Below are 23166 nucleotides of genomic sequence, written 5' to 3' on the forward strand. Positions count from 1 at the left end.
GCAGTTCTTCACATTTCTGATGATTGGGTGCATTCAAAGACTTGTGATTTTTGAGGCGCAGTGGATTGGATAGAGCTCAGCTCATTATCATACAGCTGTATGGTTATCTCCCGCTTCTTCTTCACTATTCTATATAATGTGTGGCATTAACAAAGATGTGTGGTCAGTGATAATGGTAGGCACGCGACCAAAGAGGCACGCGGCATCTTTGTGGATGAGGGCGCACCCAATGACGCACAGCCAATTGTAGAGTGCAAAATGGATGCACAGGTTAAAAAAAAGGAAAGGGTAATTCGTTTTACGATTATCAGGAATGTCTACTAGTGCAATATAAACCACACAAACCATATCAAATGTTAACTAATAGTTATCCAATGTTAAAGGTACAATCTGGGAGAGATAAGGAGTCACAATTAATTATAGACAGGGTAAAATAGACAGGATTTTCGTACAAATTCTATGATATTAATTTCGTAATTACTGATAATAACATCAAATAAAGAGGAAGACATTTAATTTCTAATAATAAATAAAATAATAATTATTCAAAATATATTTTGAAAAAAAAGTGCGTAACAACATATATAAATTATCCTTTGTTAAACAAATTCACAATTGCTGTAAGGCTACCAAATTCACAATTGCTGTAAGGCTACACGTGCTGAAAACCCCTTTCAGTGAACCAAAAACATATCAACAGATGCCGAATTGTTGATAGTCAGAAGTCTGTCTCCTACGAGAGACAACGGCAGGATTATTAAAATTGGACATGAGGGTTGGTTGCAACAGGCGTGGATGGAAAGGGGCGGTGTTTATTGATTGACAGTATTCATAATGACACACAAGTATATAACGTGAACCGAGACGTGAAACACCCTTCATTAAGAAACAGAGTGCTCTGTGACTGATGTCCTGCCATATTTTCATAACAATATTGGCGCCACCAAAAGCTTTCTGTATAAGCAAAGCGCAAGAGTTGCATCGACACAACGCCAAGAGAAAACACATTTTCAGCAGGATCAAGATGGAAGGTCAACGTAAAGACAGAAGGATGAATAAACTGTGGATATTGACGTTACTGTTATGCGTTTGACCTGCATCTCACTGTCTGGATAACAAGGTTTCTCAACTTCTGCGCGTTTTGGATTGCGGAGCTCGGTCTCGCCCAAAAAGGTTTTGAAGAAGGATTTATTTATTTCTCATTTCCAAACTTCATATTTCATCATCACTGCTTGGAATAAGAGCCCTCTGTGGAGAACAGGTTATTTTTCAAAGGATACGAACCGATCTGTGGAAAAGAATGGCAACTTGGTTTACCTTTATCATCGCAATTATTATAACGATTTTTAAGCAGGTAATTTTATAGTTAAACTATTATTGGAATCGTTCATGCCTAGATGTTGACACAGCAACAGTGTAATAATGCACAATGTAATAGCATATAATACGCCTATAATAATGCGCAATGTAAATTATTGCAATGGAATATTGTTCTATATTTATTAATTGATTCTCTTCCTTTAGGTTCTGGGTTCTGGTGTATTCGAGCTTGATCTTCATCAGTTTCAGAATAATAGAGGTTTGCTGGCGAACGGCGTAGCTTGTAATCCAGCGTGTAGGACTTTTTTCCGAGTTTGCTTGAAGAACTACCAGACCGTAGTGTCACCAGGTGACTGCTACTTCGGCAGTGTCGTTACACCTGTACTAGGCACCAACTCGTTCAGCGTCATGGAGGACGGCACGTTCACTAAACCTATTCGCCTGCCACTCACCCACTTCGCATGGCCGGTAAGACACTATACTATGCATTGCCTGAAATATCACATTGAAGTGGTTGAGAATATATATGCCTATTGATACATGGAATAACGGTGTTTGCAATAAGATGGGTGGTGAAGAGCTAAGCATAAATCAAACAACTGCACTAACCTATATAGTCGTGCATGAGGATTTATGATAACATGTTAGTATGTCATTAGCCTAGTCCACATATCATTCAATAGATGTTATCTAAAGAAGAAAAAAATAGTGAAAAAAGATGTGCAACTGAAAAAATGAAACTCATGGTAGGCTAATGTTTTTTCTCCACTCCTAGGGCTCGTTTTCTCTAATCATTGAAGCATGGTTTTCTCCTTCAGCGGATCTACCTGAAGGTGAGTGGCACGCTACATACTTGACCACCGCTAGAGGGATACATGGCACTGTTACAGATGCATGACAAATACTCCCTATGCTCTAGATTTAAATCATTACGCAGTATAATTAAATGCAATTTATGCAGCATAAATAAATGCAATTTATGCAGTATTAATAAATGCAATGTATACAGAAATGTTGCAGTTATAATGAAACTTGGAAATATGAATGTGTTGATGCCCATGTGTCATGATGAATTACGTGCAACAGAGCACTTCTTTCATGCTCTGTGTCCAACACAATCGCACTTCCTCTGGTTTATTTTAAGCGTGGGAAAGTGTTCAAGTCTTTAGTGAGAATATCTAAACCTTGCCAAAAGCCTCTGACTGCTTTTCCTGTATTTTACACCTTTTGCTGTTCCGCCCTTTGGAAGGGGAATAATGGGTTGAAAATGTTTTGCTGACATAAAGGAAGATGACATTTCAATCGCAGTCCAACGACCCAATTGAAAAATAGGGCACAGGCCTTGATACATGCCTATCATAAACTGAAAACTTGCATTACACATTTACTTTCTATATATCATATTGAGAGAAATAATTCAAGGCAATGTGCACTGTTTGTTTGGCCTTTTTAAAAAGCATGCAATCATACAGTAGTAGCCTACTTGATAGGCCACACTATCTTGACGCATGTTTTTTGTTCTCTATCCCAGCAGATACAAACAACCCTGCTTTATTGATTAGTTATTTTGCCATTCAAAGAAAGTTGGAAGTAGGAGATGACTGGTCCCAGGATGTGCAAAGTGTGAGGCAGACGGAGTTAAGGTACTCATACCGGTTCATCTGCCATGCAAATTACTACGGGGACAGTTGTTCAAAAATATGCGCTCCAAGAGACGACCGTTTTGGCCACTACACCTGCAACCCTGACGGGCAAATATCATGTCTACCGGGCTGGAAGGGACAATACTGCGAAGAACGTAAGCAATCAGAATAAAATGTTCTGGGTTTCTTAAGAAGACCTTTCAAAAAATGTAGTAGGATGTTATTTCTCAAAGTATTTGCATAATAGGGCCCATAGTGTCGAGATGCCGCTTCTCTAGAAAGGCTTAGATTTGCAGTTTGGAGTGACAAGGATGAGCGAAAATAGTGCGGCGCGCTCCCTCCCAACCCAGACCCTTCACCCCTAGATTTCTCACAACTTTGGGAACATGTGGGTAGAATAATCCCGGGTAGCGTTCTGGTAAAGCAGCACGCGCCGGGTTAATCGCGGCATTATTATCAGCCACGCGCCACTAAATTGCGGGCTCTATTGTTGAGCGGTAGGGCAGCAGCTGCAAACAGGGTTCAACAGCCTACCAACAACAATGGGGCAGCTGTCCGCTTTTGAGACCAAGCATCTGCTCAGGCCTAACCAGCCGTTAAACACTAGTCTTGTAACCATGCAAATTCAATGTCACAACACAGAAACAGCAAATTAAGGTTTCATTAGAAATAGACAGGTAACCGTTTTGATACTACAACAGTGGGAAGGGGATTCCTAATCTTTATGATGTATTGTTGAATGAGTTTACAAAAAAATAAAGTTCCTCTTTTGTCTCACGTTTATATGCAGCAATTTGCCTTGAAGGGTGCAGCAAATTAAATGGAAATTGCTCAAGGCCAGGACAGTGTGTGTAAGTATACAATAGTCTAGTGTGTGTGTGTGTGTGTATGTGTGTGTTTACATACATGCTTGCCTGCCTGCCTGCATGTGTGTAAGTACACAGTGCTAAAGGTGTGATGTTTTGTTTGTGACAGATGCAGAGAGGGCTGGCAGGGCACCTTCTGTAATGAGTGTAAAAGGCATCCATCCTGCAAACATGGCACTTGTCAGCAGCCCTGGCAGTGCACCTGCAAAGAGGGCTGGGGAGGCCTCCTCTGTGACCAAGGTCAGTGTCTCCGGCTCCTCTGGGTCCTGCTGTGAAACAACACAGAAGTACTGCTGTTCAATAGCCCATAGGGGGAAACCACAAGACGTGCTATATGACAGTATAAATATGACATGTTCCTACAATATTGCAAGAGTCATCAGGCATCCTGATTATGATAGGAGACTAGGGCCGGGGAGTAACTGTTTTTCAAACACATTTATCCACAGATCTGAACTATTGCACCCATCACAAGCCGTGTCGTAATGGGGCCACTTGTATGAACACAGGCCAGGGGAGCTACACCTGTACCTGCCAGCCGGGCTTCACAGGGGATAAGTGTGACAGCGAGGTCAGGGAGTGCGACAGCCAGCCCTGTCGGAACGGAGGCCAGTGCTTGGTAAGCCCGGAAAGCCTATCCGTTTCCCACAACACACAGCACACACAGGCTTTCCTGTTTTTGTTTTTCCTATATCTATCCACATCTCTAGGCCGGTATAGAAGAATGCAACAGACAGACCTTTAGCCAGTTCACATACTCTCTCCTGTAAATGAATGTAATTCAAACTGGGGCACAGGGGGCATGAGAATTATGAGATAATAATGTGGAGTCGCAAGGGCATCGAAATGAGAGGCACAGCAAGAAACCTACACCGAATTTTGCTGGGATTGTTTCCTGTGACAGTGGGCTGTGATAACCTCTGTCTATCTGTGGCCAACAGGACCTTGAGAACGGCTATAGGTGTGCATGTCCACAGGGGTTCGAGGGGACGCACTGCGAGCACAGAATGCTGACTTGTGCCGATTCACCCTGCTTCCACGGGAAGTGCAGAGAAAGGGACAACGGGCGGAGCTACATGTGCGAGTGCCCAGCGGGCTTCACTGGACTCAACTGTGAAAAGAAAGTGGACAAATGCACCTCCTTGCCCTGTACAAATGGTATGTGATAGTTTCCACTCTCTCCACATCTCAACAACAACAATTAGAAGGAATTTGTTAATTGACTTTCAGTTCTTTTCAACACTGTCAGTACAGAGCACTTACTCAAACAAATCAATTTGGAATGTTCTCTCTAGAGACATCTGCATTAGAGCTAACCTCAATTGAATATGATGTGCACTGTTTGATAATGCTGGGCTGTTCTGTTCAGGTGGACGTTGTGTTATCCACGGCACCACACGTTGGTGCAGCTGCCGCTCAGGCTTCACTGGCCCACGCTGCGAGATCAACATCAACGAGTGTTCCATGAACCCCTGCGCCAACGGAGCCAGCTGCATGGACCGCATCAACGACTACACCTGCATCTGCCCCCTGGGCTACACCGGCCGCAACTGTGACAAGCCCACTGACAGCTGTGCCTCCAAACCCTGCCTGAACGGTGGGACCTGCACCAACGGGGCCAAAGGCCAGCCTGCTGACTGCACCTGCTCAGCCCACTTCAGCGGCACCCAGTGCCAATACTACGATGTGCCTTTACTCATCCCCCCCAGCCCCAGCCCCAGCCCTGTCAGAGAGACCCAAGACAGGCTCAACTGGGCAGCCATCTGTCTGGGTGTGGGCCTGGTGGTGCTCCTGGTGCTGATCTGCATGGTGGCCATGGTCCTGCGCCACATCCAGCAGCAGAGGAAGAGGGAGCAGGACTCAGAGACCATGAACAACCTTTCACATTTCCAGAAGGAAAACCTAATTTCTGACCTGCAGCTGAAGAACACCAACAAAAAGGTGGTCCTGGACCTGGAGGTGGATTGTCTCAGGGAGAAGTCCCAAAACCACAAACACATCAACTACCACTTGGACAACAAAACCTTCAAGGAGTACAAGGATGAGCCGTCGCAAGAGGATAAAGACGAGAACTGTAAAAAGACGATAGAGGAGAAAATGCCGTTGAGTAGAAAGTACAGGTAAGTTCAAATGCTGCCTGCAGATGACAACCTGGATAGATTTGACCTACTTCCTATTCTCCAGGGTTTGACAAATGACAGTGGTTTGGTGTTTAAAAGTGTTGACATGTTTTCTTTTCATTTACAGCGAAAGGCCAGAGTGTAGGATAGCAACGATATGTTCTCCAAGAGATTCCATATACCAGTCTGTGTTTGTGATAGCAGAGGAGAAAAATGAATGCGTCATAGCAACTGAGGTAAAGATTATTTTTTCACATTTCCTCTGAACATGTTCCTGCAACTCTTGACAGCATGTCATTAACTGTTATCAATCAGCAATGCAAAAATATATTACGGTTTCCATTATATTGCTCTTAACTTTTTGTCTTCTACTACCAGGTATAATACATGGAGGGTATCAGACATTCTGAAGAATGGATATCTTCTGGACTGTTTACAGTGTAGAAACAGACAGGGATTTATTTAACTGTGAATTGCTGCTCTTGAAAACTTGATAACTGGACCGAGCCGGTGTGCTCTATGAATGCAATAGGACTCAAACTACAGAACTTTGTTAGAATGTAAGGACTGAACAGACTGTGAGAAATAATACACAACTTGGACTTTTGGATGTTTCACCGTCAGGGTGTACTGACAGATTCAGCCCCTTGACAGGACTTGTCTGACCATATCCATGGAAAACAGGCCTATGTGTTTATGCCACCTTGCCCATCAGCAGGACGAGAGGGCTCTGTCTGGAGATACTCCACCTTATTTTGATAATCAGCAATCAGCAACCAACCAATCAACTTACTGCCAACAAGACTGTGGAAGAAGCCAGCTACTTCCATTTACCCTGGTGATGTGCTACAGTATGCAAAAAAGGAGACTTTGTTTAATAAACTTTCAAGGAGAGAAAAAAAATACTAGAAACGGTTCATTTTTTGAGAATATTTGAGACCCAGGCCTATGCCAATTTTGTAAATTATTATTATTATTATTATTATTTACATAAAAAATGTTAATAAAGAATGTATGCATCCCGAATCACAGAGCCTTAAGTATGGGTTATAGAGCTTGATACCCTGCTTCTTCTTGGATCCATTGCACAACAAAAACTGAAGGGAAAATACTTTTAAGAGAAAACAACTGATGCAATAAATGACGTAGTGCCAGGGGGATTCAAGAAGAAGCATTTTTACTTCTTATTATGCAACATTGCCCAGAAATGAAAACAAAGAAAAACAAAAGTGACTATCATACCAAGGACGCCTATAATTAAAATTGACATTACTGAACCAATAATGTTTTTTTAAAGATTAGTATTTCACTAGTTATTTAAATATTATGAAGCACTGGTCTTTCTATTATGTTTTATACGATTATTTTGTATATAATGTATATTTATAAATTTAGAAGTCGGTGTACAACGGTTTTCAATTTGATGCCCAAAAAGTTGAATTTATTTTAATGTTTAATGTTGTTGTGATTGTTGTTTTTTAAACAATGAAAACATATCTGGTACACTGTTTGTTGGTTTCATGTTGAGTAGAAGTGGTCAACTATAGAACTGTCAATTTGCCTAGATATTGGAATGATTAAGAACCTTCCGTTGAAGTCCATCCCCTGTTGTGGAAATGGATTCATTGTCTAGATGATGTATGACCTTGTAGCAGTTCTAGTAATCACATGCATACGGTGGTGACTGGTGAGTCAATGTGATGTGAAATCAATGTGCACGCAATCATTTAGTGGACAGTATTGTATTTGACAGCCGTGTGAGAAATATGGACAAAAGGTATATATAAAAAAAATTGAATAAAAATGTTGAAGTACAGTACACAGAATGGTCAATATTTGTGTTTGTTTTTCAAAAAGAACATCAATCTCATCCTTATGCCCCTTGTTGTCAAGCATTCAAGTTGCTTTAAACTGGCTTAACTCCATTTGAGTCAATGAGCAGTCATTTTGACTCATTTGCTCTTAACAGTCTAATAAATACATTTAATATACGGTATCGAAGAAAAAAATATGTGGGTTGTGTTTATGAAGGTCTTTTTTTATTTTTTATTAACTCTATGGCATGTTCATTTGCTTATGTTACTGTAGGCTATCCGTTGCTGCATGTGACTCTGTAGGAGGATTTGAAAAAGTACATTTTCGGGGAAAAAAATGACAAAACTGTTTGTGATATCGAAATTCTTACAACATACATGTGTTAAATAGACTTATTTAGGAAAAGTCCAGGATGGAGGAGACATTACTTAAACAATTGTAGAGGTAATAGAATTTTAAATTCATATTGAGTCAAAATGACTCACTCTGCTTTTCTGGTGTTAAAATGTCAAGCTGTTTCCTTGGATGTCCACCCCATAAGTTAAAATATTGAGACGAGGAGGGAACACAATCTGGAAAAGAGGCTACTTAACAAAACCAGGCAGATGCTTTGGGGTGTGACCCTACACCACTGGGAAAATCAGTGCCTCCTCTCTAACTGAGCGTGAATGCAGCAAATAGGGCCCCAAGAGTCCAGTGCCAAGTTACCGGCAGCCTTGAAGGGGTGCTAAAGCCAACACAACACCCCAGCCAGTCCAGATCTCCCAACAAAGACAACGATCACATGCTTAACGCCTGATCATCCATCTCTGCTATTATATTGATTAGTTTGATTCATTATTTTCTCTTAACAACCCTAACACCCACACTTTTGTTTTTTTCACATATTATATTTTCTTTTCTATTTTATAACCCTTTCAGACATCTACCATAAAGCCACATATTTTCATTGTGTTATAATCAAAGCATCCTGTTTTTGGCCAATTGACAACATTTCCTGCATCCCGTCAGATTAAAATGCACAGGACACTGGCCAACAACTTCTCTCACATCTGTTACAAAAAGACTGCATGTTGATAAAAATGTATTCTCCCATTCCTATTTCCCACGGTTGCAAACATCATTATCAATTGCTCTATGTTCTTCACAAGGATAAGATGTTTGATTATAAAGGCATTTATTCATCACAAAAATCCTCAAAGTCCTATAAAAAACAAACATAGTAAATTACTGATAGAAAGAGAGTACCTAAACGTGCTTCAGGCCAGCTTGAACAAAAGAGAATCAAGTGCTCGACTGAGGAGACCCCAACTAGTGACTTTCCAGGAATATAAAGAAAATAGTAAATGACTGCTTTACAACACTCAAACAATGATAATTAAATCTAAATTAAACCTAAAACAGTTTTCAAAATAGAGTGTATTGACAATCATTTGCATGTTAACATTGAGGAAAGGGCATCTGATCTCAGGAAATACAGTGACTTCAGACAGTTTCCTTTCTTTTTGTAATGTTCTTAATTAACACATGGGGGCAGTAAACCATTCATGGAAGTTACTTGCAACATTTCCTTCAATACTTAAAATGAGAATTGGATAACTAGAGGCACATATTTTAAGATTTTGTGATGATATCAAATAAGCTATTGTATATGGAACACCATTATCAGACTGTGTTGTTCATGCCACGGTAGGACCAAAACATCATTGTCCTAGCCTGAGGTCAAAGAGGGCTGAAGGTAAATCGTCTACTTAAGCGTCATTCATTGATCAGGTATGATACAAGCTTATATAGGGTGCTAGAGAGACACCTAAGAAGAGAACAGATGTTAAAAGGGCTTTACAATACTTGGATCTTATTCTGCAAGCTAATGCTTCTATTTATAGCTAATCTCATTAGCTGCTTCTGTGGTATCACACTATGTGACACTCAAGGATATAATGGGAGCTCCGTTTTCACACATGGTTAAAAAGAGACTGCAGGCTTGCTGCTTGCCTTACTTTCCTGACAGTGGAGAGCAATGAAGCAAACAGTGATATACATACAGTACTTCAAAGTACTTCAAAGAGAGTAAACATGTATTTTTCAAACACTACTATCACACCAACATCCATGGTGGAATTGCAAGATCTCAAGCAAAGCATTTTTACAGGATATACTCAAATCAACTCACAAGTTTGGACATTGGACAGCCAGTGTCACTGTCAATCTATGTATAACCAGGAAACATAATGTAAGAGCTTTCAACATCCTGTGAATGGGGAAAAAATAGCTTGCCGTTTCTGTGTTATGTAAACTATCCTCTGAAATACAATGAAAGGATGGAATAATGAATGAATGAAGTAATTCATGAATTAATGAATTGTTGAATTACTTTATATGTCTGTGTCTTTTATGTGACTCATGATTATTAGATACTATTTTCAGTAAATCAAACGACTACAAGATTGCAAATACAGTAGGCTACATTGTACATTACTTCCAGTGACACCACAAGTAAAGATTAAACTACACACTTAATAAATCCCCTCTCTTATCAAAACAGTTGTGATGCTCAAAATCAATTCAGACAGTAGAGGAGAGTTGGGTAAGTTGAGCCATTTTCTTCCCATTCAGCATTACTCCGTCAATAGAAATAGTATTATTGTCTGACAAAGCTATCCACATATATTTCCCTGGTAATAATCAGAATTAATTTAAACATTTCAGTTTTGAAAACATAGCTTGCCCAAAAAAAGTGGTCTCTCGGCACAAAATACCTCAGTTTGCACAACTTACCCCATACCTGGGGTAAGTTGTGCCAAGAGACCACTTTTTTAGTCTTTTAATAATTTTAACCGAAAGGTTGCTGGATCGAATCCCCGAGCTGACAAGGTAAAAATATGCCGTTCTGCCCCTGAACAAGGCAGTTAACCCACTGTTCCCTGGTGGGCCGTCAATGTAAATAAGAATTTGATCTTAACTGCCTTGCCTAGTTAAATAAAGGTTAAATAAAATAAAAAATGTCTAAACATTTTAGAAACAAGCATCATGAAACCTCTAACACAATACAATAATTTGACTTCGTGCAAATATTTTTGGGGACCCAATTTGTTTACCTCTTTTTCCATGCCATGTGGTTTCTTCCTTCACAGACTCCATGAAATGATGACCTCTTCCTAAATATTTGGTCAAATTATTAATTTTGTTTATGGTTTCTTAGAAACAGTGGTGGCTCAATTTACGCATTTGGCTCAATTTTCCCCACTCTCCCCTACAGATCACTCATATAATCCCATGTTATTGTTTGTCAGTGTCTGTTCGTCAGATATGTTGTTATAGCAACATTGTAACATTCGAAAACAGGATTTCAGGTTTTTAATTGGTCGGCTTGTACTTTTAGTACGACCTCTTCTATGATATCATTGGTCAGCAACGTCTTGGTCTGACATCCCGCCACAACACATACACGTGTCTGTCTGTACACCAATATACTGTTGTAGTAGTACTGCACATTGGTTGATAGACACAAAAACTGATTGTACAGATAGAAGTTGCGGTGAGAGATACTAGGTCTATGCATCAGCTCTTTTACATTTATCAACATCTTTGGGTAGGCTATGATAGGGTTATTACGCATTAGCAAGACTATTCGAAACGCCTAGGAAAAACCATGGTCGGCGAAATGCATTTATAGCGAGTAGTTCAGCGGTCTCATGCTTCGGAATGCATCTACAAAGGAGAGTGAGCTCCACCGGTAACATCGTATAACAGCTCCCACTGGCCACAGACCTCAATTAAACGTCTATTCCACTTGGTTCAACGTGGAAACAACTTTGATTCAACCAGTGTGTGCCCAGCGGGCTATTTCTTGACAGAAGAAAATAGGCAATACTTTACATCTTCTCTTACATATTACCTGAACACGACCAACTAACCATAATGAAGCTACTGGACATTACTGTATCAGAAAAACCCAGCCTGTGGATATTCGGATATGGCTCATTAGTCTGGAAACCAGACTTCAAATACAAGATAAACTACGTCGGCTATATCAAAGGATTTAGTAGACGCTTCTGGCATGGGGACAATTTTCATCGAGGAGACAAAGACTTGGTAAGTCTTTACCTTCAGAAATGCAATCAGTGTATTTGCTGCTGCTGTAGACAGACATAATATTATCTCAGATCAAACTGTTGAGCTTCAGAAGGTGGGAAGTCAAATGAAAAGTCTAATAAAAAATGTCTGATTTGTGTTGCAAACATATTGGTTATGGAAATGTCAACGTACATAAAGGTCTGGCATGGCCAAAAATACCTAACCTGATAGGCTCACATGTAGTAGGCTAGTCTAGCCTAAGTAGAAATTAATTGGTAAAACAATGCTGACTGTGCATTGATCCTCATGTGCTCTATTAATCTCTGTCCTTATATCTATGGTCCTTATCCTCCACAGCCAGGTAGAGTGGTGACTTTAGTGGAAGATCATGATGTAAGTGGCTTTGTTTCAAAAATAACCCAGAACACACCTACAGCTCACATTTGTTTTGACCTGTCTACCATGAATAAGTACTGTACTTTGTGTTGTAAAATACATTGACACTGGCAGTGGCGGGGGGGAGGGTCATAACATATTGAACCTTAATCGATGCAAGGTGTAACGCTCGAAGAGTGATGGGTGTGGAGTCAGGCGCAGAGAGCAGAGAATTTGGGAAAAAACACTTTAATGTCCAACAGAAAAACGTACAACGGGTGACACCGAACACAGGCGTAATACACTCTACCGGCGGCAGGGTAGCCTAGTGGTTAGAGCGTTGGACTAGTAACCGGAAGGTTGCAAGTTCAAACCCTGACAAGGGACAAATCTGTCGTTCTGCCCCTGAACAGGCAGTTCAGTTAAATAAAGGTACATTTGAAGAAGAAAAAAAAACTGGTACCCCAGCGAAAAAGCCCAACAATAATCAGGAACACCTCTTGACATAACAGTGACAAGCCCCCACAAACACAGGCGGGCTAACCAAATTTAAATAACCCCAACCCAAAAACCCCAACAAGGAACAGGTGAAACCAATTAGACAAAACCAAACAAAAAGGGATCGGTGGCAGCTAGTAGACCGACGACCGCCACCCGAACGGGAAGGGGAGCCACCTTCGGTGATATTCGTGACACAAGGTGTATTTTTTGGTTCAACACTTTAAATGTTTGAGCTTAGGTTTTGTACATTTCTCTGATCAAATAAATCATACATCAATTTCAAAACACCTGTTACAGTTTTTGGATTCAAGGTCATGATTTGATATAAGGTATTTATCATACATCTGTAAATTCACTTGAAAGTGGCATCCAGAGTGCAAATTATAGTGTGACATTGGAGGGGTCTCTATTTTTTATGGGCTTTATAGTAAAGACATGTAATTGAACTTTGACCTTTTAATGTGTCATGAACATAACCAGCCATTATGTTTTTATCTGATTGTCAAACAAATCACTTCAAAAAGTAGATTAAAGGAGAAGCTCACTATTTTACAACTTGATGTTAGATGGTCCCTCACCCTGAAAGTAGTCTATGGGCCAAGGAGAAACTGTAGTCCATGGTTCAGTTTTCTTTTATTAACAGCCATTACAAACTTCAGCTAACTTTAGCCACCACACGCTAACAATCAATGGAAGTGATGGGGGCATGTGACCATGTTTTTTTTTAAATGGCCAACCACCTTAAGTACCGTCAAACCAAATAGGGAGTTGATTTGAATTGATTTCAGGTGATTTGGACATACGTTTTTTTAAACATGCCTCCAGCACTTCCATTGATTGTTAGCTTGTGTTGGCTAAAGTTAGTTGAAGTTTGTAGTGGATGTTTAAAGAAAACGGATCAATGGATTACAGTTTCTCTTGGCCCATAGACTATTTTCAGAGTGTCACGCCCTGGTCTTAGTATTCTGTTTTCTCTTTATTATTTTGGTTAGGCCAGGGTGTGACATGGGTGATTTATGTGGTTTGTTTTGTCTAGGGGTTTTGTAGTTTATGGGATTGTGTTTAGTTAAGTAGTCTAGGAAAGTCTATGGTTGCCTAGGGTGGTTCTCAATCAGAGGCAGGTGTTTATCGTTGTCTCTGATTGGGAACCATATTTAGGCAGCCATGTTCTTTGGGTATTCCGTGGGTGATTGTTTCCTGTCTCTGTGGTTTGCACCAGTTAGGATTGTTTTGGTTTTTCCACGTTTTTTTGGTATTGTATATTGTTCACGTTATCATCTTTATTAAAGATGTTCAACCATAACCACGCTGCATTTTGGTCCGCCTCTCCTTCACCAGAAGAAAACCGTAACAGAGTGAGGAACCATCTAACATCAAGTTGTAAAATAGTGAACTACTCCTTTAAGTAGGTTACTTGCGCATGTTCATCTACTCCAAAATAAGTCCAGCATCTGAACAGTGCACTGTGCACCTGCAATTTGAATAGACGGACATCTATTACAAACACCGTAAGTGGAATGACATTCAGCCTACAAAGTGGCGTGTATTCATTGATTCCAAGGGAAGCCAGGCTTCCCCAAAAATTTATGATTTCTCATTGTGTCTATCCATGTTTAATAATTGTCCTTCATTTCGCGAGAGGCTGAAACTATTTCACCAGAGAAAGCATCTGAGCGAGGCAAACAGCACCCCTCTTTCTTAGTATCTGTAGCCCATGTATCTGATGCTATTTGGCCAAAAATAATAACACTTCATACTCTTTTTGGCCATACAGCATCAGATACACGGGCTACACGTGCTAAGTCAGAGGGTTGTTGTTTCGCTGGCTCTTATACTTTCTCAGGTGATATTGATGTCTTGCTGTAGGTGCGCTTCTTAGTCAAAATTATCAATATATTCTATATATTCAATCTGATTACCTACTTCTCCTGCCCCAGTCTAACATCCATCTCTTCTTACGGCAGGCTTGCACCTGGGGGGTAGCCTACGAGGTCACCGACTCCCAAATGGAGGAGTCTCTGCAGTATTTGAATGTGAGAGAGGCTGTGCTGGGGGGCTACGCCACCAAGATGGTGGAGTTCACTCCCAGAGAGAAGTGCCAAGGATCTCTGCTTGCCCTGGTCTACATCGCCACCTCTGACAACCCCATATATCTTGGGCCTGCCACTCCCACAGAGATAGCTGCTCAGATTGCCATCTGCAGAGGCAACACGGGCCACAACATAGAGTACCTCCTTCGCCTGGCTGAATTCATGAGGCTGTACTGTCCTGAGGTAGAGGATGACCATCTCTTCTCCATAGAGGCAGCCACCCTGGCTCTGCTCATCTGAACTACCAGGGCCAGGGATACTCACATCAGACCAACGATACGACCACTCAATGCTACGACACGCGCAACCCTACTTGTTAATATCATCAATGTGAAGACAATATGAAGAGAGTGCGAGTCACTATAACTCATAAAAAGGGTCAACATGTCATGATCACTGTTTTTGTTGTCCATTGTCTGTGAACGCCCATGACATTGAAATGTGTTAAGTTAATGGGCAATGAGATTACAAGTACGGTGCTGTATGTTTCTCTACAAGGTGTGTAAAGGGAAATCTGACATTTTTATATTTCCTGCAATCTTGTGCAAAAATGGTGACATAATTCACCTTAACCTTTACCAGTAACTTGGTTAATAAGGACTGTTTGTACACAAATCTGCTTTCTAGTATAGCCATGAACAGCATTTATTGTATACTTTGATTACATATCAAAGAATAACTTTATCATACAGTAGTCTTGCATTGCGTACAATACTCCTAGGGTCTTTTACTATGAAGACATAGATGATGGCTGACTGAAGAATCTATTCATATAAAACAGAAAATGTAACCTTTACCTCAGTGGCATACCACAGTTTCACCTTAACATTACACCATGCAGTCTGAGATGATTAAAGCTATATAACAACATCCTACCTTTTCCCAGCAACAAGAGATATGTCTTATGTAGAGAAATTGGGAATTGGGAGCCTATCTAAATGAAGGAAGCTAGTGATTTGAACAACTATGAAGAGACTCTCTTTCAATTGTCTGATGCAGAATCAGACTCCATATCCATTAGGCCACGCAGTCTATGATTATTAAATCTACATAACAATGTCCTAACTTTTCCAGGCAACAAGAGACATGTCTTATTTAGGGAAATCGGGAACCTGTCTAAATAAGTAAAGCTAGTGAAATTGAACGACCGTGAAGGAACTCGAAACCTCAATCTTCTGATTCGAAGTCCGACATCTTACCCATTAGGCTACTCAGTCTAATTCTACACAGTGCCTTCGGAAAGTATTCAGACCCCTTGACTTTTTCCACATTTTGTTCCGGTACAGCGTTATTCTAGAGTTGATTAAATAGTTTTTTCCCCTTATCAACCTACACCCTATACCCCATAACGACAAAGCAAAAAATGGTTTCTAGAAATGGTTGCAAATTTATTAAACATAAAAAATTGAAATATTTAATTTACATAAGTATTCAGACCCTTTACTCAGTACTTTGTTGAAGCACCTTTGGCAGCGATAACAGCTTAGAATCTTCTTGGGTATGATGCTACAAGCTTGGCCCACTTGTATTTGGGGAGTTTCTCCCAATCTTCTCTGCAGATCCTCTCAAGCTCTGTCAGGTTGGATGGGGAGCGTTGCTCCACAGCTATTTTCGATTGGGTTCAAGTCTGGGCTCTGGCTGGGCCATTTAAGGACATTTAGAGACTTGTCACGAAGCCATTCCTGTGTTGTCCTGGCTGTGTGCTTAGGGTCGTTGTCCTGTTGAAGGTGAACCTTCGCCCCAGTCTGAAGTCCTGAGCGCTCTGGAGCAGGTTTTTTATCAAGGATCTCTCTGTACTTTGCGCCGTTCATCTTTGCCTCAATCCTGACTCGTCTCCTGCTGCTGAAAAACATCTCTACAGCATGATGCTGCCACCACCATGCTTCACCATAGGGACGGTGTCAGGTTTCCTCCAGACGTGAAGCTTGGCATTCAAGCCAAAGTTCAATCTTGGTTTCATCAGACCAGAGTATCTTGTTTTGGCAAACTCCAAGCGGGCTGTCTTGTGCCTTTAACTGAGGAGTGGCTTCCATCTGGCCAATCTAACATAAAGGCCTGATTGGTGGAGAGCTTCAGATATGGTTGTCCTTCTGGAAGGTTCCCCATCTTCACAGAGGAACACTAGAGCTCTGTCAGAGTGACCATCGGGTTCTTGGTCACCTCCCTGACCAAGGCCCTTCTCTACCGATTGCTCAACTTGGCCGGCGGCCAGCTCTAGGAAGAAGCTTGATGGTTCCAAACTTCTTCCATTTAAGAATGACGGAGGCCACTGTGTTCTTGGGGACCTTCAATGCTGCAGACATTTTTTGGTACTCTTCCCCAGATCAATTCAGACAATTCAGACAATTCCTTCAACCTCATGGCTTGGGTTTTGCTCTGACATGCACTGTCTTTCCAAATCATGCCAATCAATTAAATTTACCACAGGTTGACTCCAATCAAGTTGTAGATGATGAATGGAAACAGGATGCACCTGAGCTCAATTTTGAGTCTCATAGCAAAGGTTCTGAATACTTATGTAAATATGTTTATTTTTATTTTTTACTTTTAATACATTTGCAAAATGTCTTAAAACCGGTTGTCACTTTGTCATTATGGCGTATCGTGTGTAGATTGATAAGGGAAAAAATGTACTTAATCCATTTTAGAATAAGACTGTAACGTAACAAATTGTGGAAAAAGTCAAGGGGTTTGAATACTTTCCAAATGCACTGTAACTTCCTACAATAATACACATTTTTCCATGGGGTAAAGAGAAAAAGTAGCAGTATTATAGCTAATCTCATGATATTCTACACATTTTGCAATGAGGCTGAGAGAATTTAGCATTTTTAAAGCTAATTTCTAGCAATTCTGCACATATTGCCATGGGACAGAGTAAAAGTAGCAGGTTTACAGCTAATTTCCTGTCATTCTAAACATTTTTGCCATGCCTTATGACGTGTTCATATGCTATCTGGAGGGGGAGGGGACCTCTAGGGGCCCCCCCTCCAAAAATAAATATATACACTCAGTGGCCAGTTTATTAGGTACATCACCCCATTCTCCTACAGACAGTGAGTCACGTGGCCTTGGCTTGCTATATAAAACAGGCAGAGAGGCATTGAGGCATTCTGTTACTGTTCGATTGAACGTTAGAATGGGCAAAATGTGTGACCTAAGCAACTTTGAGCGTGATCATCGGTGCCAGGCGCGTTGGTTCTAGTATCTCAGAAACGGCCCACCTCCTGGGCTAGGGTTTATAGGGAATGGTGCAACAAACAAAAAATATCTAGTCAGTGGCAGTCCTGTGAGTGAAAAAATGTCATTGATGAGAGGTCGAAGGAGAATAGCAAGAATCGTGCAAACTAAGAGGCTGGCCACAAACAGGCAAATAACGGAGCAATACAAAAGTGGTGTGCAGAATGGCATCTCGGAATGCACAACTTGTCAGTCCTTGTCACGGATGGAATATTGCAGCAGAAGACAACCACACCAGGCTCCACTCCTATCAGCTAAAACAATAATAAGTGTCTCCAGTGGGCACGCGATCACCAGAACTGGACAATTGAGGAGTGGAAAAACATTGCCTGGTCCAACGAATCCCGGTTCCTGTTGCCTCATACTCATGGCAGAGTCAGGATTTGGCATAAGCAGCATGAGTCCATGGCCCTCTTGCCCTCTTGCATCTTGCCTGGTGTCAATGGTACATGATGGTGGCGGTAGTGTAATGGTCTGAGGAATGTTTTCCTGGGACATGTTAGGTCCCTTGATACGAATTGAGAAAGGTTTCCATGACCCGAAGACTTCAGGCTGTTTTGGAGGCAAAGGGGGATCTGACCCGGTGCTAGATGGGTGTACATAATAAACTGGCCGTATATACAGTGGCTTGTGAAAGTGTTCACCCCCTTGCATTTTTCTTATTTTGTTGCCTTACAACCTGGAATTAAAATAGATTTTTGGGGGTGTTTGTATCACTTGATTTACACAACATGCCTACCACTTTGAAGATGCTAAATATTTTTTATTGTGTAACAAACAAGAAATAAGACAAAAAACAGAAAACTTGGGCGTGCATAACTATTCACCCCCCCAAAGTCAATACTTTGTAGAGCCACCTTTGTAGCAATTACAGCTGCAAGTATCTTGGGGTATGTCTCTATAAGCTTGGCACATCTAGCCACTGGGATTCAGCAATCTTTAAGTCATACCGCAGATTCTCAATTGGATTGAGGTCTATGCTAAGACTAGGCCATTCCAAGACATTTAAATGTTTCCCCTTAAACCACTCGAGTGTTGCTTTACCAATATGCTTAGGGTCATTGTCCTGCTGGAAGGTGAACCTCCATCCCAGTCTCAAATCTCTTGAAGACTGAAACAGGTTTCCCTCAAGAATTTCCCTGTATTTAGCACAATCCATCATTCCTTCAGTTCTGACCAGTTTCCCAGTCCCTGCCGATGAAAAACATACCCACAGCATGATGCTACCACCACCATGCCTCACTGTGGGGATGTAGTTCTCTGGGTGATGAGAGGTGTTGGGTTTGTTCTTTGATGGCCAAAAAAGACAGGAATGTTAGTGATCTGCCATGGCCAGCGAAGAGCCGGGATCTCAATCCCATTGAGCACGTCTGGGACCTGTTGGATAGGAGGGCCATTCCCCCCAGAAATGTCCGGGAACTTGCAGGTGGAAGAGTGGGGTAACATCTCACCGCAAGAACTGGCAAATATGGTGCAGTCCATGAGAAGGAGATGAACTGCAGTACTTAATGCAGCTGGTGGCCACACCAGATACTGACTGTTACTTTTGATTTTGACCCCCCCCCCCCTTTGTTCAGGGACACATTATTCCATTTCTGTTAGTCACATGTCTGTAAAACGTGTTCAGTTTATATCTCAGTTGTTGAATCTTGTTATGTTCATACAATTATTTACACATGTTCAGTTGGCTGTAAAAAAAACGCAGTTGACAGTGAGAGGATGTTTATTTTTTGGCTGAGTTTATGAGTCATTAAAACTCATTTTTTAACCACTCCACAAATTTCTTGTTAACAAACTATAGTTTTGGCAAGTCGGTTAGGACATCTACTACGTGTATGACACAAGTAATTTTTCCAACAATTGTTTACAGACAGATTATTTCACTTATAATTCACTGTATCACAATTCCAGTGGGTAAGGAGTTTACATACACTAAGTTGACTGTGCCTTTAAACAGTTGGAAATGTCCAGAAAATGATGTTATGGCTTTAGAAGCTTCTGATAGGCTAATTGACATAATTTGAGTCAATTGGAGGTGTACCTGTAGATGTATTTCAAGGCCTACCTTCAAACTCAGTGCCTCTTTGCTTAACATCATGGGAAAATCAAAAGAAATCAGCCAAGACCTCATCCTTGGGAGCAATTTCCAAATGCCTGAAGGTACCACGTTCATCTGTACAAACAATAGTACGCAAGTATAAACACCATGGGACCCCGCAGCTGTAATACAGGAAGGAGACGCGTTCCGTCTCCTAGTGATGAACGTATTTTGGTGCGAAAAGTGCAAATCAATCCCAGAACAACAGCAAAGGACCTTGTGACGATGCTGGAGGAAACAGGTCCAAACGTATCTATATCCACAGTAAAACGAGTGCTATATCAACATAACCTGAAAGGCCACTCAGCAAGGAAGAAGCCACTGCTCCAAAACCGCCTTGAAAAAGCCAGGGGGGCGGGGGGGCTTTGCTGCAGGAGGGACTGATGCACTTCACAAAATAGATGGCATCATGAGGCAGAACAATTATGTGGATATATTTAAGCAACATTCAAGAAATCAGTCAGGAAGTTAAAGCTTGGTCACAAATGGGTCTTCCAAATGGACAATGACCCCAAACATACATTCAAAGTTGTGGCAATATGGCTTAAGGACAACAAAGTCAAGGTATTGGAGTGGCCATCACAAAGCCCTGACCTCAATCCTATAGACAATTTGTGGGCAGACTGAAAAAGGGTGTGCGAGCAAGGAGGCCTTACAATCCTGACTCAGTTACACCAGCTCTGTCAGGAGGAATGGGCCAAAATTCACCCAACTTATTGTGGGAAGCTTGTGGAAGGCTTCCTGAAACATTTGACCCAAGTTAAACAATTTAAAGGCAATGCTACCAAATACCCATTGAGTGTATGTACACTTCTGACCCACTGGGAATGTGATGAAAGAAATAAAAGCTGAAATAAATCATTCTCGCTGCTATTATTCTGACATTTCACATTCTTAAAATATAGTGGTGATCCTGGCTGACCTAAGAAAGGGATTTTTTACTAGGATTAAATATCAGGAATTGTGAAAAACTGAGTTTAAATGTATTTGGCTAAGGTTTATGTAAACTTCTGACTTCAACTGTATATATATATATATATATATATATTTATATACAGTACCAGTCTAGAGTTTGGACACACCTACTCATTCGTGGCTTTTTCTTTACATTTACTATTTTCTACATTGTAGAATAATAGTAAAGACATCAAAACTATTAAATAACACATATGGAATCATATAGTAACCCAGAAAGTGTTAAAAAAATCTAAATATATATACTTAAGATTATTTGGTAAAAGTCCATATTATGGCAAGAACATCTCAGATAAACGACACTCCATCATTACTTTAAGACATGAAGGTCAGTCAATTCGGAACATTTCAAGAACTTTGAAAGTTTCTTCAAGTGCATTCGCGAAAACCATCAAGCGCTTTGAAACTGGCTCTCATGAGGACCAACACAGGAAATGAAGACCCAGAGTTGTCTCTGCTGCAGAGGACAAGTTGATTAGAGTTACCAGCCTCAGAAATTGCAGCCCAAATAAATGCTTCACAGTGTTCAAGTGACAGACACATCTCAACATCAACTGTTCAGAGGAGACTGAGTGAATCAGGCCTTCATGGTCAAATGTCTATAAACTATTAATGGACACCAATAACAAACACGAGCAATGGACATTAGACCGGTGGAAATCTGTCCTTTGGTCCAAATGAATCCAAATGTTTTGATTTTTGGTTCCAACCATTGTGTCTTTGTGAGACGCAGAGTAGGTGAACGAAAGATCTCTGCATGTGTAGTTCCCATTGTGAAGCATGATGGAGGAGGTGTGATGATGTGGGGGTGCTTTGCTAGTGACACTGTCAGTGATTTATCTAGAATTCAAGGCACACATTACCAGCATGGCTACCACAGCATTCTGCCATGATATGCCATCCCATCTGGTTTGCGCTTAGTGGGACTAACATTTGTTTTTCAACAGGACAATGACCCAAAACACGCGGGTGCTGCGCAGGTGTATGTAACGACAGACTTTAAAAACTGGTCTTGTCGTAGAACCTGCATACCTCAGGTTGAGTCCTTGCTTGAGTCATGCAAATACTTATCCAGTGATTAAATAAGATTATTGCATTGCTCAATGTTTTGTATATATTGTAGCTATTTCTATTTTTATATGAAGTCTATTTGCCCTTTTTTGTAAAGGAACAGGGATTTGTATGCTTTGTTTTTCTAATTAACTGAAGTAAATAACATTGAACTTGAGATCTTGCCAAGACCCCTGGTTCTTTCCAAAACACAGTGGTGTAAAGTACTTAAGTATAAATACTATAAAGTACTACTTAAGTTTTTTTGGGGGTGGTATCTGTACTTTACTTTACTATTTATATTTTTGACAACTTTTACTTTTATTTCACTACATTCCGAAAGAAAATAATGTACTTTTTTCTCCATACATTTTGTCTGACACCCAAAAGTACTTATTATATTTTGAATGCTTAGCAGGACAGGAAAGTTGTCAAATTCACACACTTATCAAGAGAACATCCCTAGTCATCCCTATTGCCTCTGATCTGGCAGACTCACTAAACACAAATGCTTTGTTTGTCAATTATATCTGAATGTTGGTGTGCGCCCCTGGCTATCCATTACTTACTTTTTGAGCATCTTAAGCTCATTTCCTGCATGCCTTCTCTCCTCCTTTTTGGGGGATCCCAAGGGAAAGGTATGGAAACAAAAAACAAAACAAAAAACCCCACATACACCTCAAAAATACATTAACACACAGAAACAGCGAATCCTCCATATAATTAATCTCATAGGACTAATAGAACTGTAAAGCTCTTTTTACTTGCACACAATATAGCTGGGCAGTCTATGTTTGTTTTTCTATGATTTGGGGATTTGTATGTTTCGGCCTAGTATGGTTCTCAATCAGAGGCAGCACGGCAGCGCGACAGGTACGAGAGGCAGCCCCAAAAAATTATTTTGGGGGGGCACACGATGTGTGGGGCTAAGCCAGGTAGCAGACCTGAGCTCACTCCTCGTGCTTATTATAAGCACTCGTGCGGGCAAATGTGGGA

General features: G+C 40.8%; 2 protein-coding genes across 3 annotated transcripts; both read left to right on the plus strand.

Annotated features, from left to right (window-relative positions):
- Window positions 1-879: 879 nt before the first annotated feature.
- LOC139375233 (delta-like protein 4) lies at window positions 880-6852 on the plus strand. 2 transcript variants are annotated; one of them, XM_071116830.1, is made up of 11 exons: window positions 880-1354; window positions 1525-1788; window positions 2096-2153; window positions 2852-3118; window positions 3754-3814; window positions 3939-4069; window positions 4279-4448; window positions 4771-4987; window positions 5199-5949; window positions 6077-6185; window positions 6328-6852. In XM_071116830.1, the coding sequence occupies exons 1-11, from the start codon at window positions 1301-1303 to the stop codon at window positions 6331-6333; spliced, it is 2088 nt and encodes a 695-aa protein (XP_070972931.1). In that variant the 5' UTR covers window positions 880-1300; the 3' UTR covers window positions 6334-6852. The 2 variants fall into 2 exon arrangements, with proteins under 2 accessions (XP_070972931.1, XP_070972932.1); XM_071116831.1 differs by having other exon boundaries at window positions 881-1354; window positions 2855-3118.
- A 4767-nt stretch (window positions 6853-11619) lies between these two features.
- Window positions 11620-15047, plus strand: LOC139374280 (glutathione-specific gamma-glutamylcyclotransferase 1-like). Its single transcript, XM_071115311.1, has 3 exons — window positions 11620-11859; window positions 12199-12234; window positions 14682-15047. The coding sequence occupies exons 1-3, from the start codon at window positions 11686-11688 to the stop codon at window positions 15045-15047; spliced, it is 576 nt and encodes a 191-aa protein (XP_070971412.1). The 5' UTR covers window positions 11620-11685.
- The last annotated feature ends 8119 nt before the right edge of the window (window positions 15048-23166 follow it).

Source organism: Oncorhynchus clarkii, chromosome 19 (assembly GCF_045791955.1).
Source record: "Oncorhynchus clarkii lewisi isolate Uvic-CL-2024 chromosome 19, UVic_Ocla_1.0, whole genome shotgun sequence".
NCBI classification, from domain to species: Eukaryota; Metazoa; Chordata; class Actinopteri; order Salmoniformes; family Salmonidae; genus Oncorhynchus; species Oncorhynchus clarkii.

What these genes read in the sequence shown, in the direction of transcription:
- LOC139374280 (XM_071115311.1), top strand. Translation starts at nt 11,686, where the DNA reads ATGAAGCTACTGGACATTACTGTATCAGAAAAACCCAGCCTGTGGATA. An exon ending in ATCGAGGAGACAAAGACTTG is followed by an intron (nt 11,860 to 12,198) that starts GTAAGTCTTTAC and finishes TATCCTCCACAG; the next exon opens with CCAGGTAGAGTGGTGACTTT. An exon ending in CTTTAGTGGAAGATCATGAT is followed by an intron (nt 12,235 to 14,681) that starts GTAAGTGGCTTT and finishes TTCTTACGGCAG; the next exon opens with GCTTGCACCTGGGGGGTAGC.
- LOC139375233 (XM_071116830.1), top strand. Translation starts at nt 1,301, where the DNA reads ATGGCAACTTGGTTTACCTTTATCATCGCAATTATTATAACGATTTTT. An exon ending in TTCAGCGGATCTACCTGAAG is followed by an intron (nt 2,154 to 2,851) that starts GTGAGTGGCACG and finishes TCTCTATCCCAG; the next exon opens with CAGATACAAACAACCCTGCT. An exon ending in GGGACAATACTGCGAAGAAC is followed by an intron (nt 3,119 to 3,753) that starts GTAAGCAATCAG and finishes GTTTATATGCAG; the next exon opens with CAATTTGCCTTGAAGGGTGC.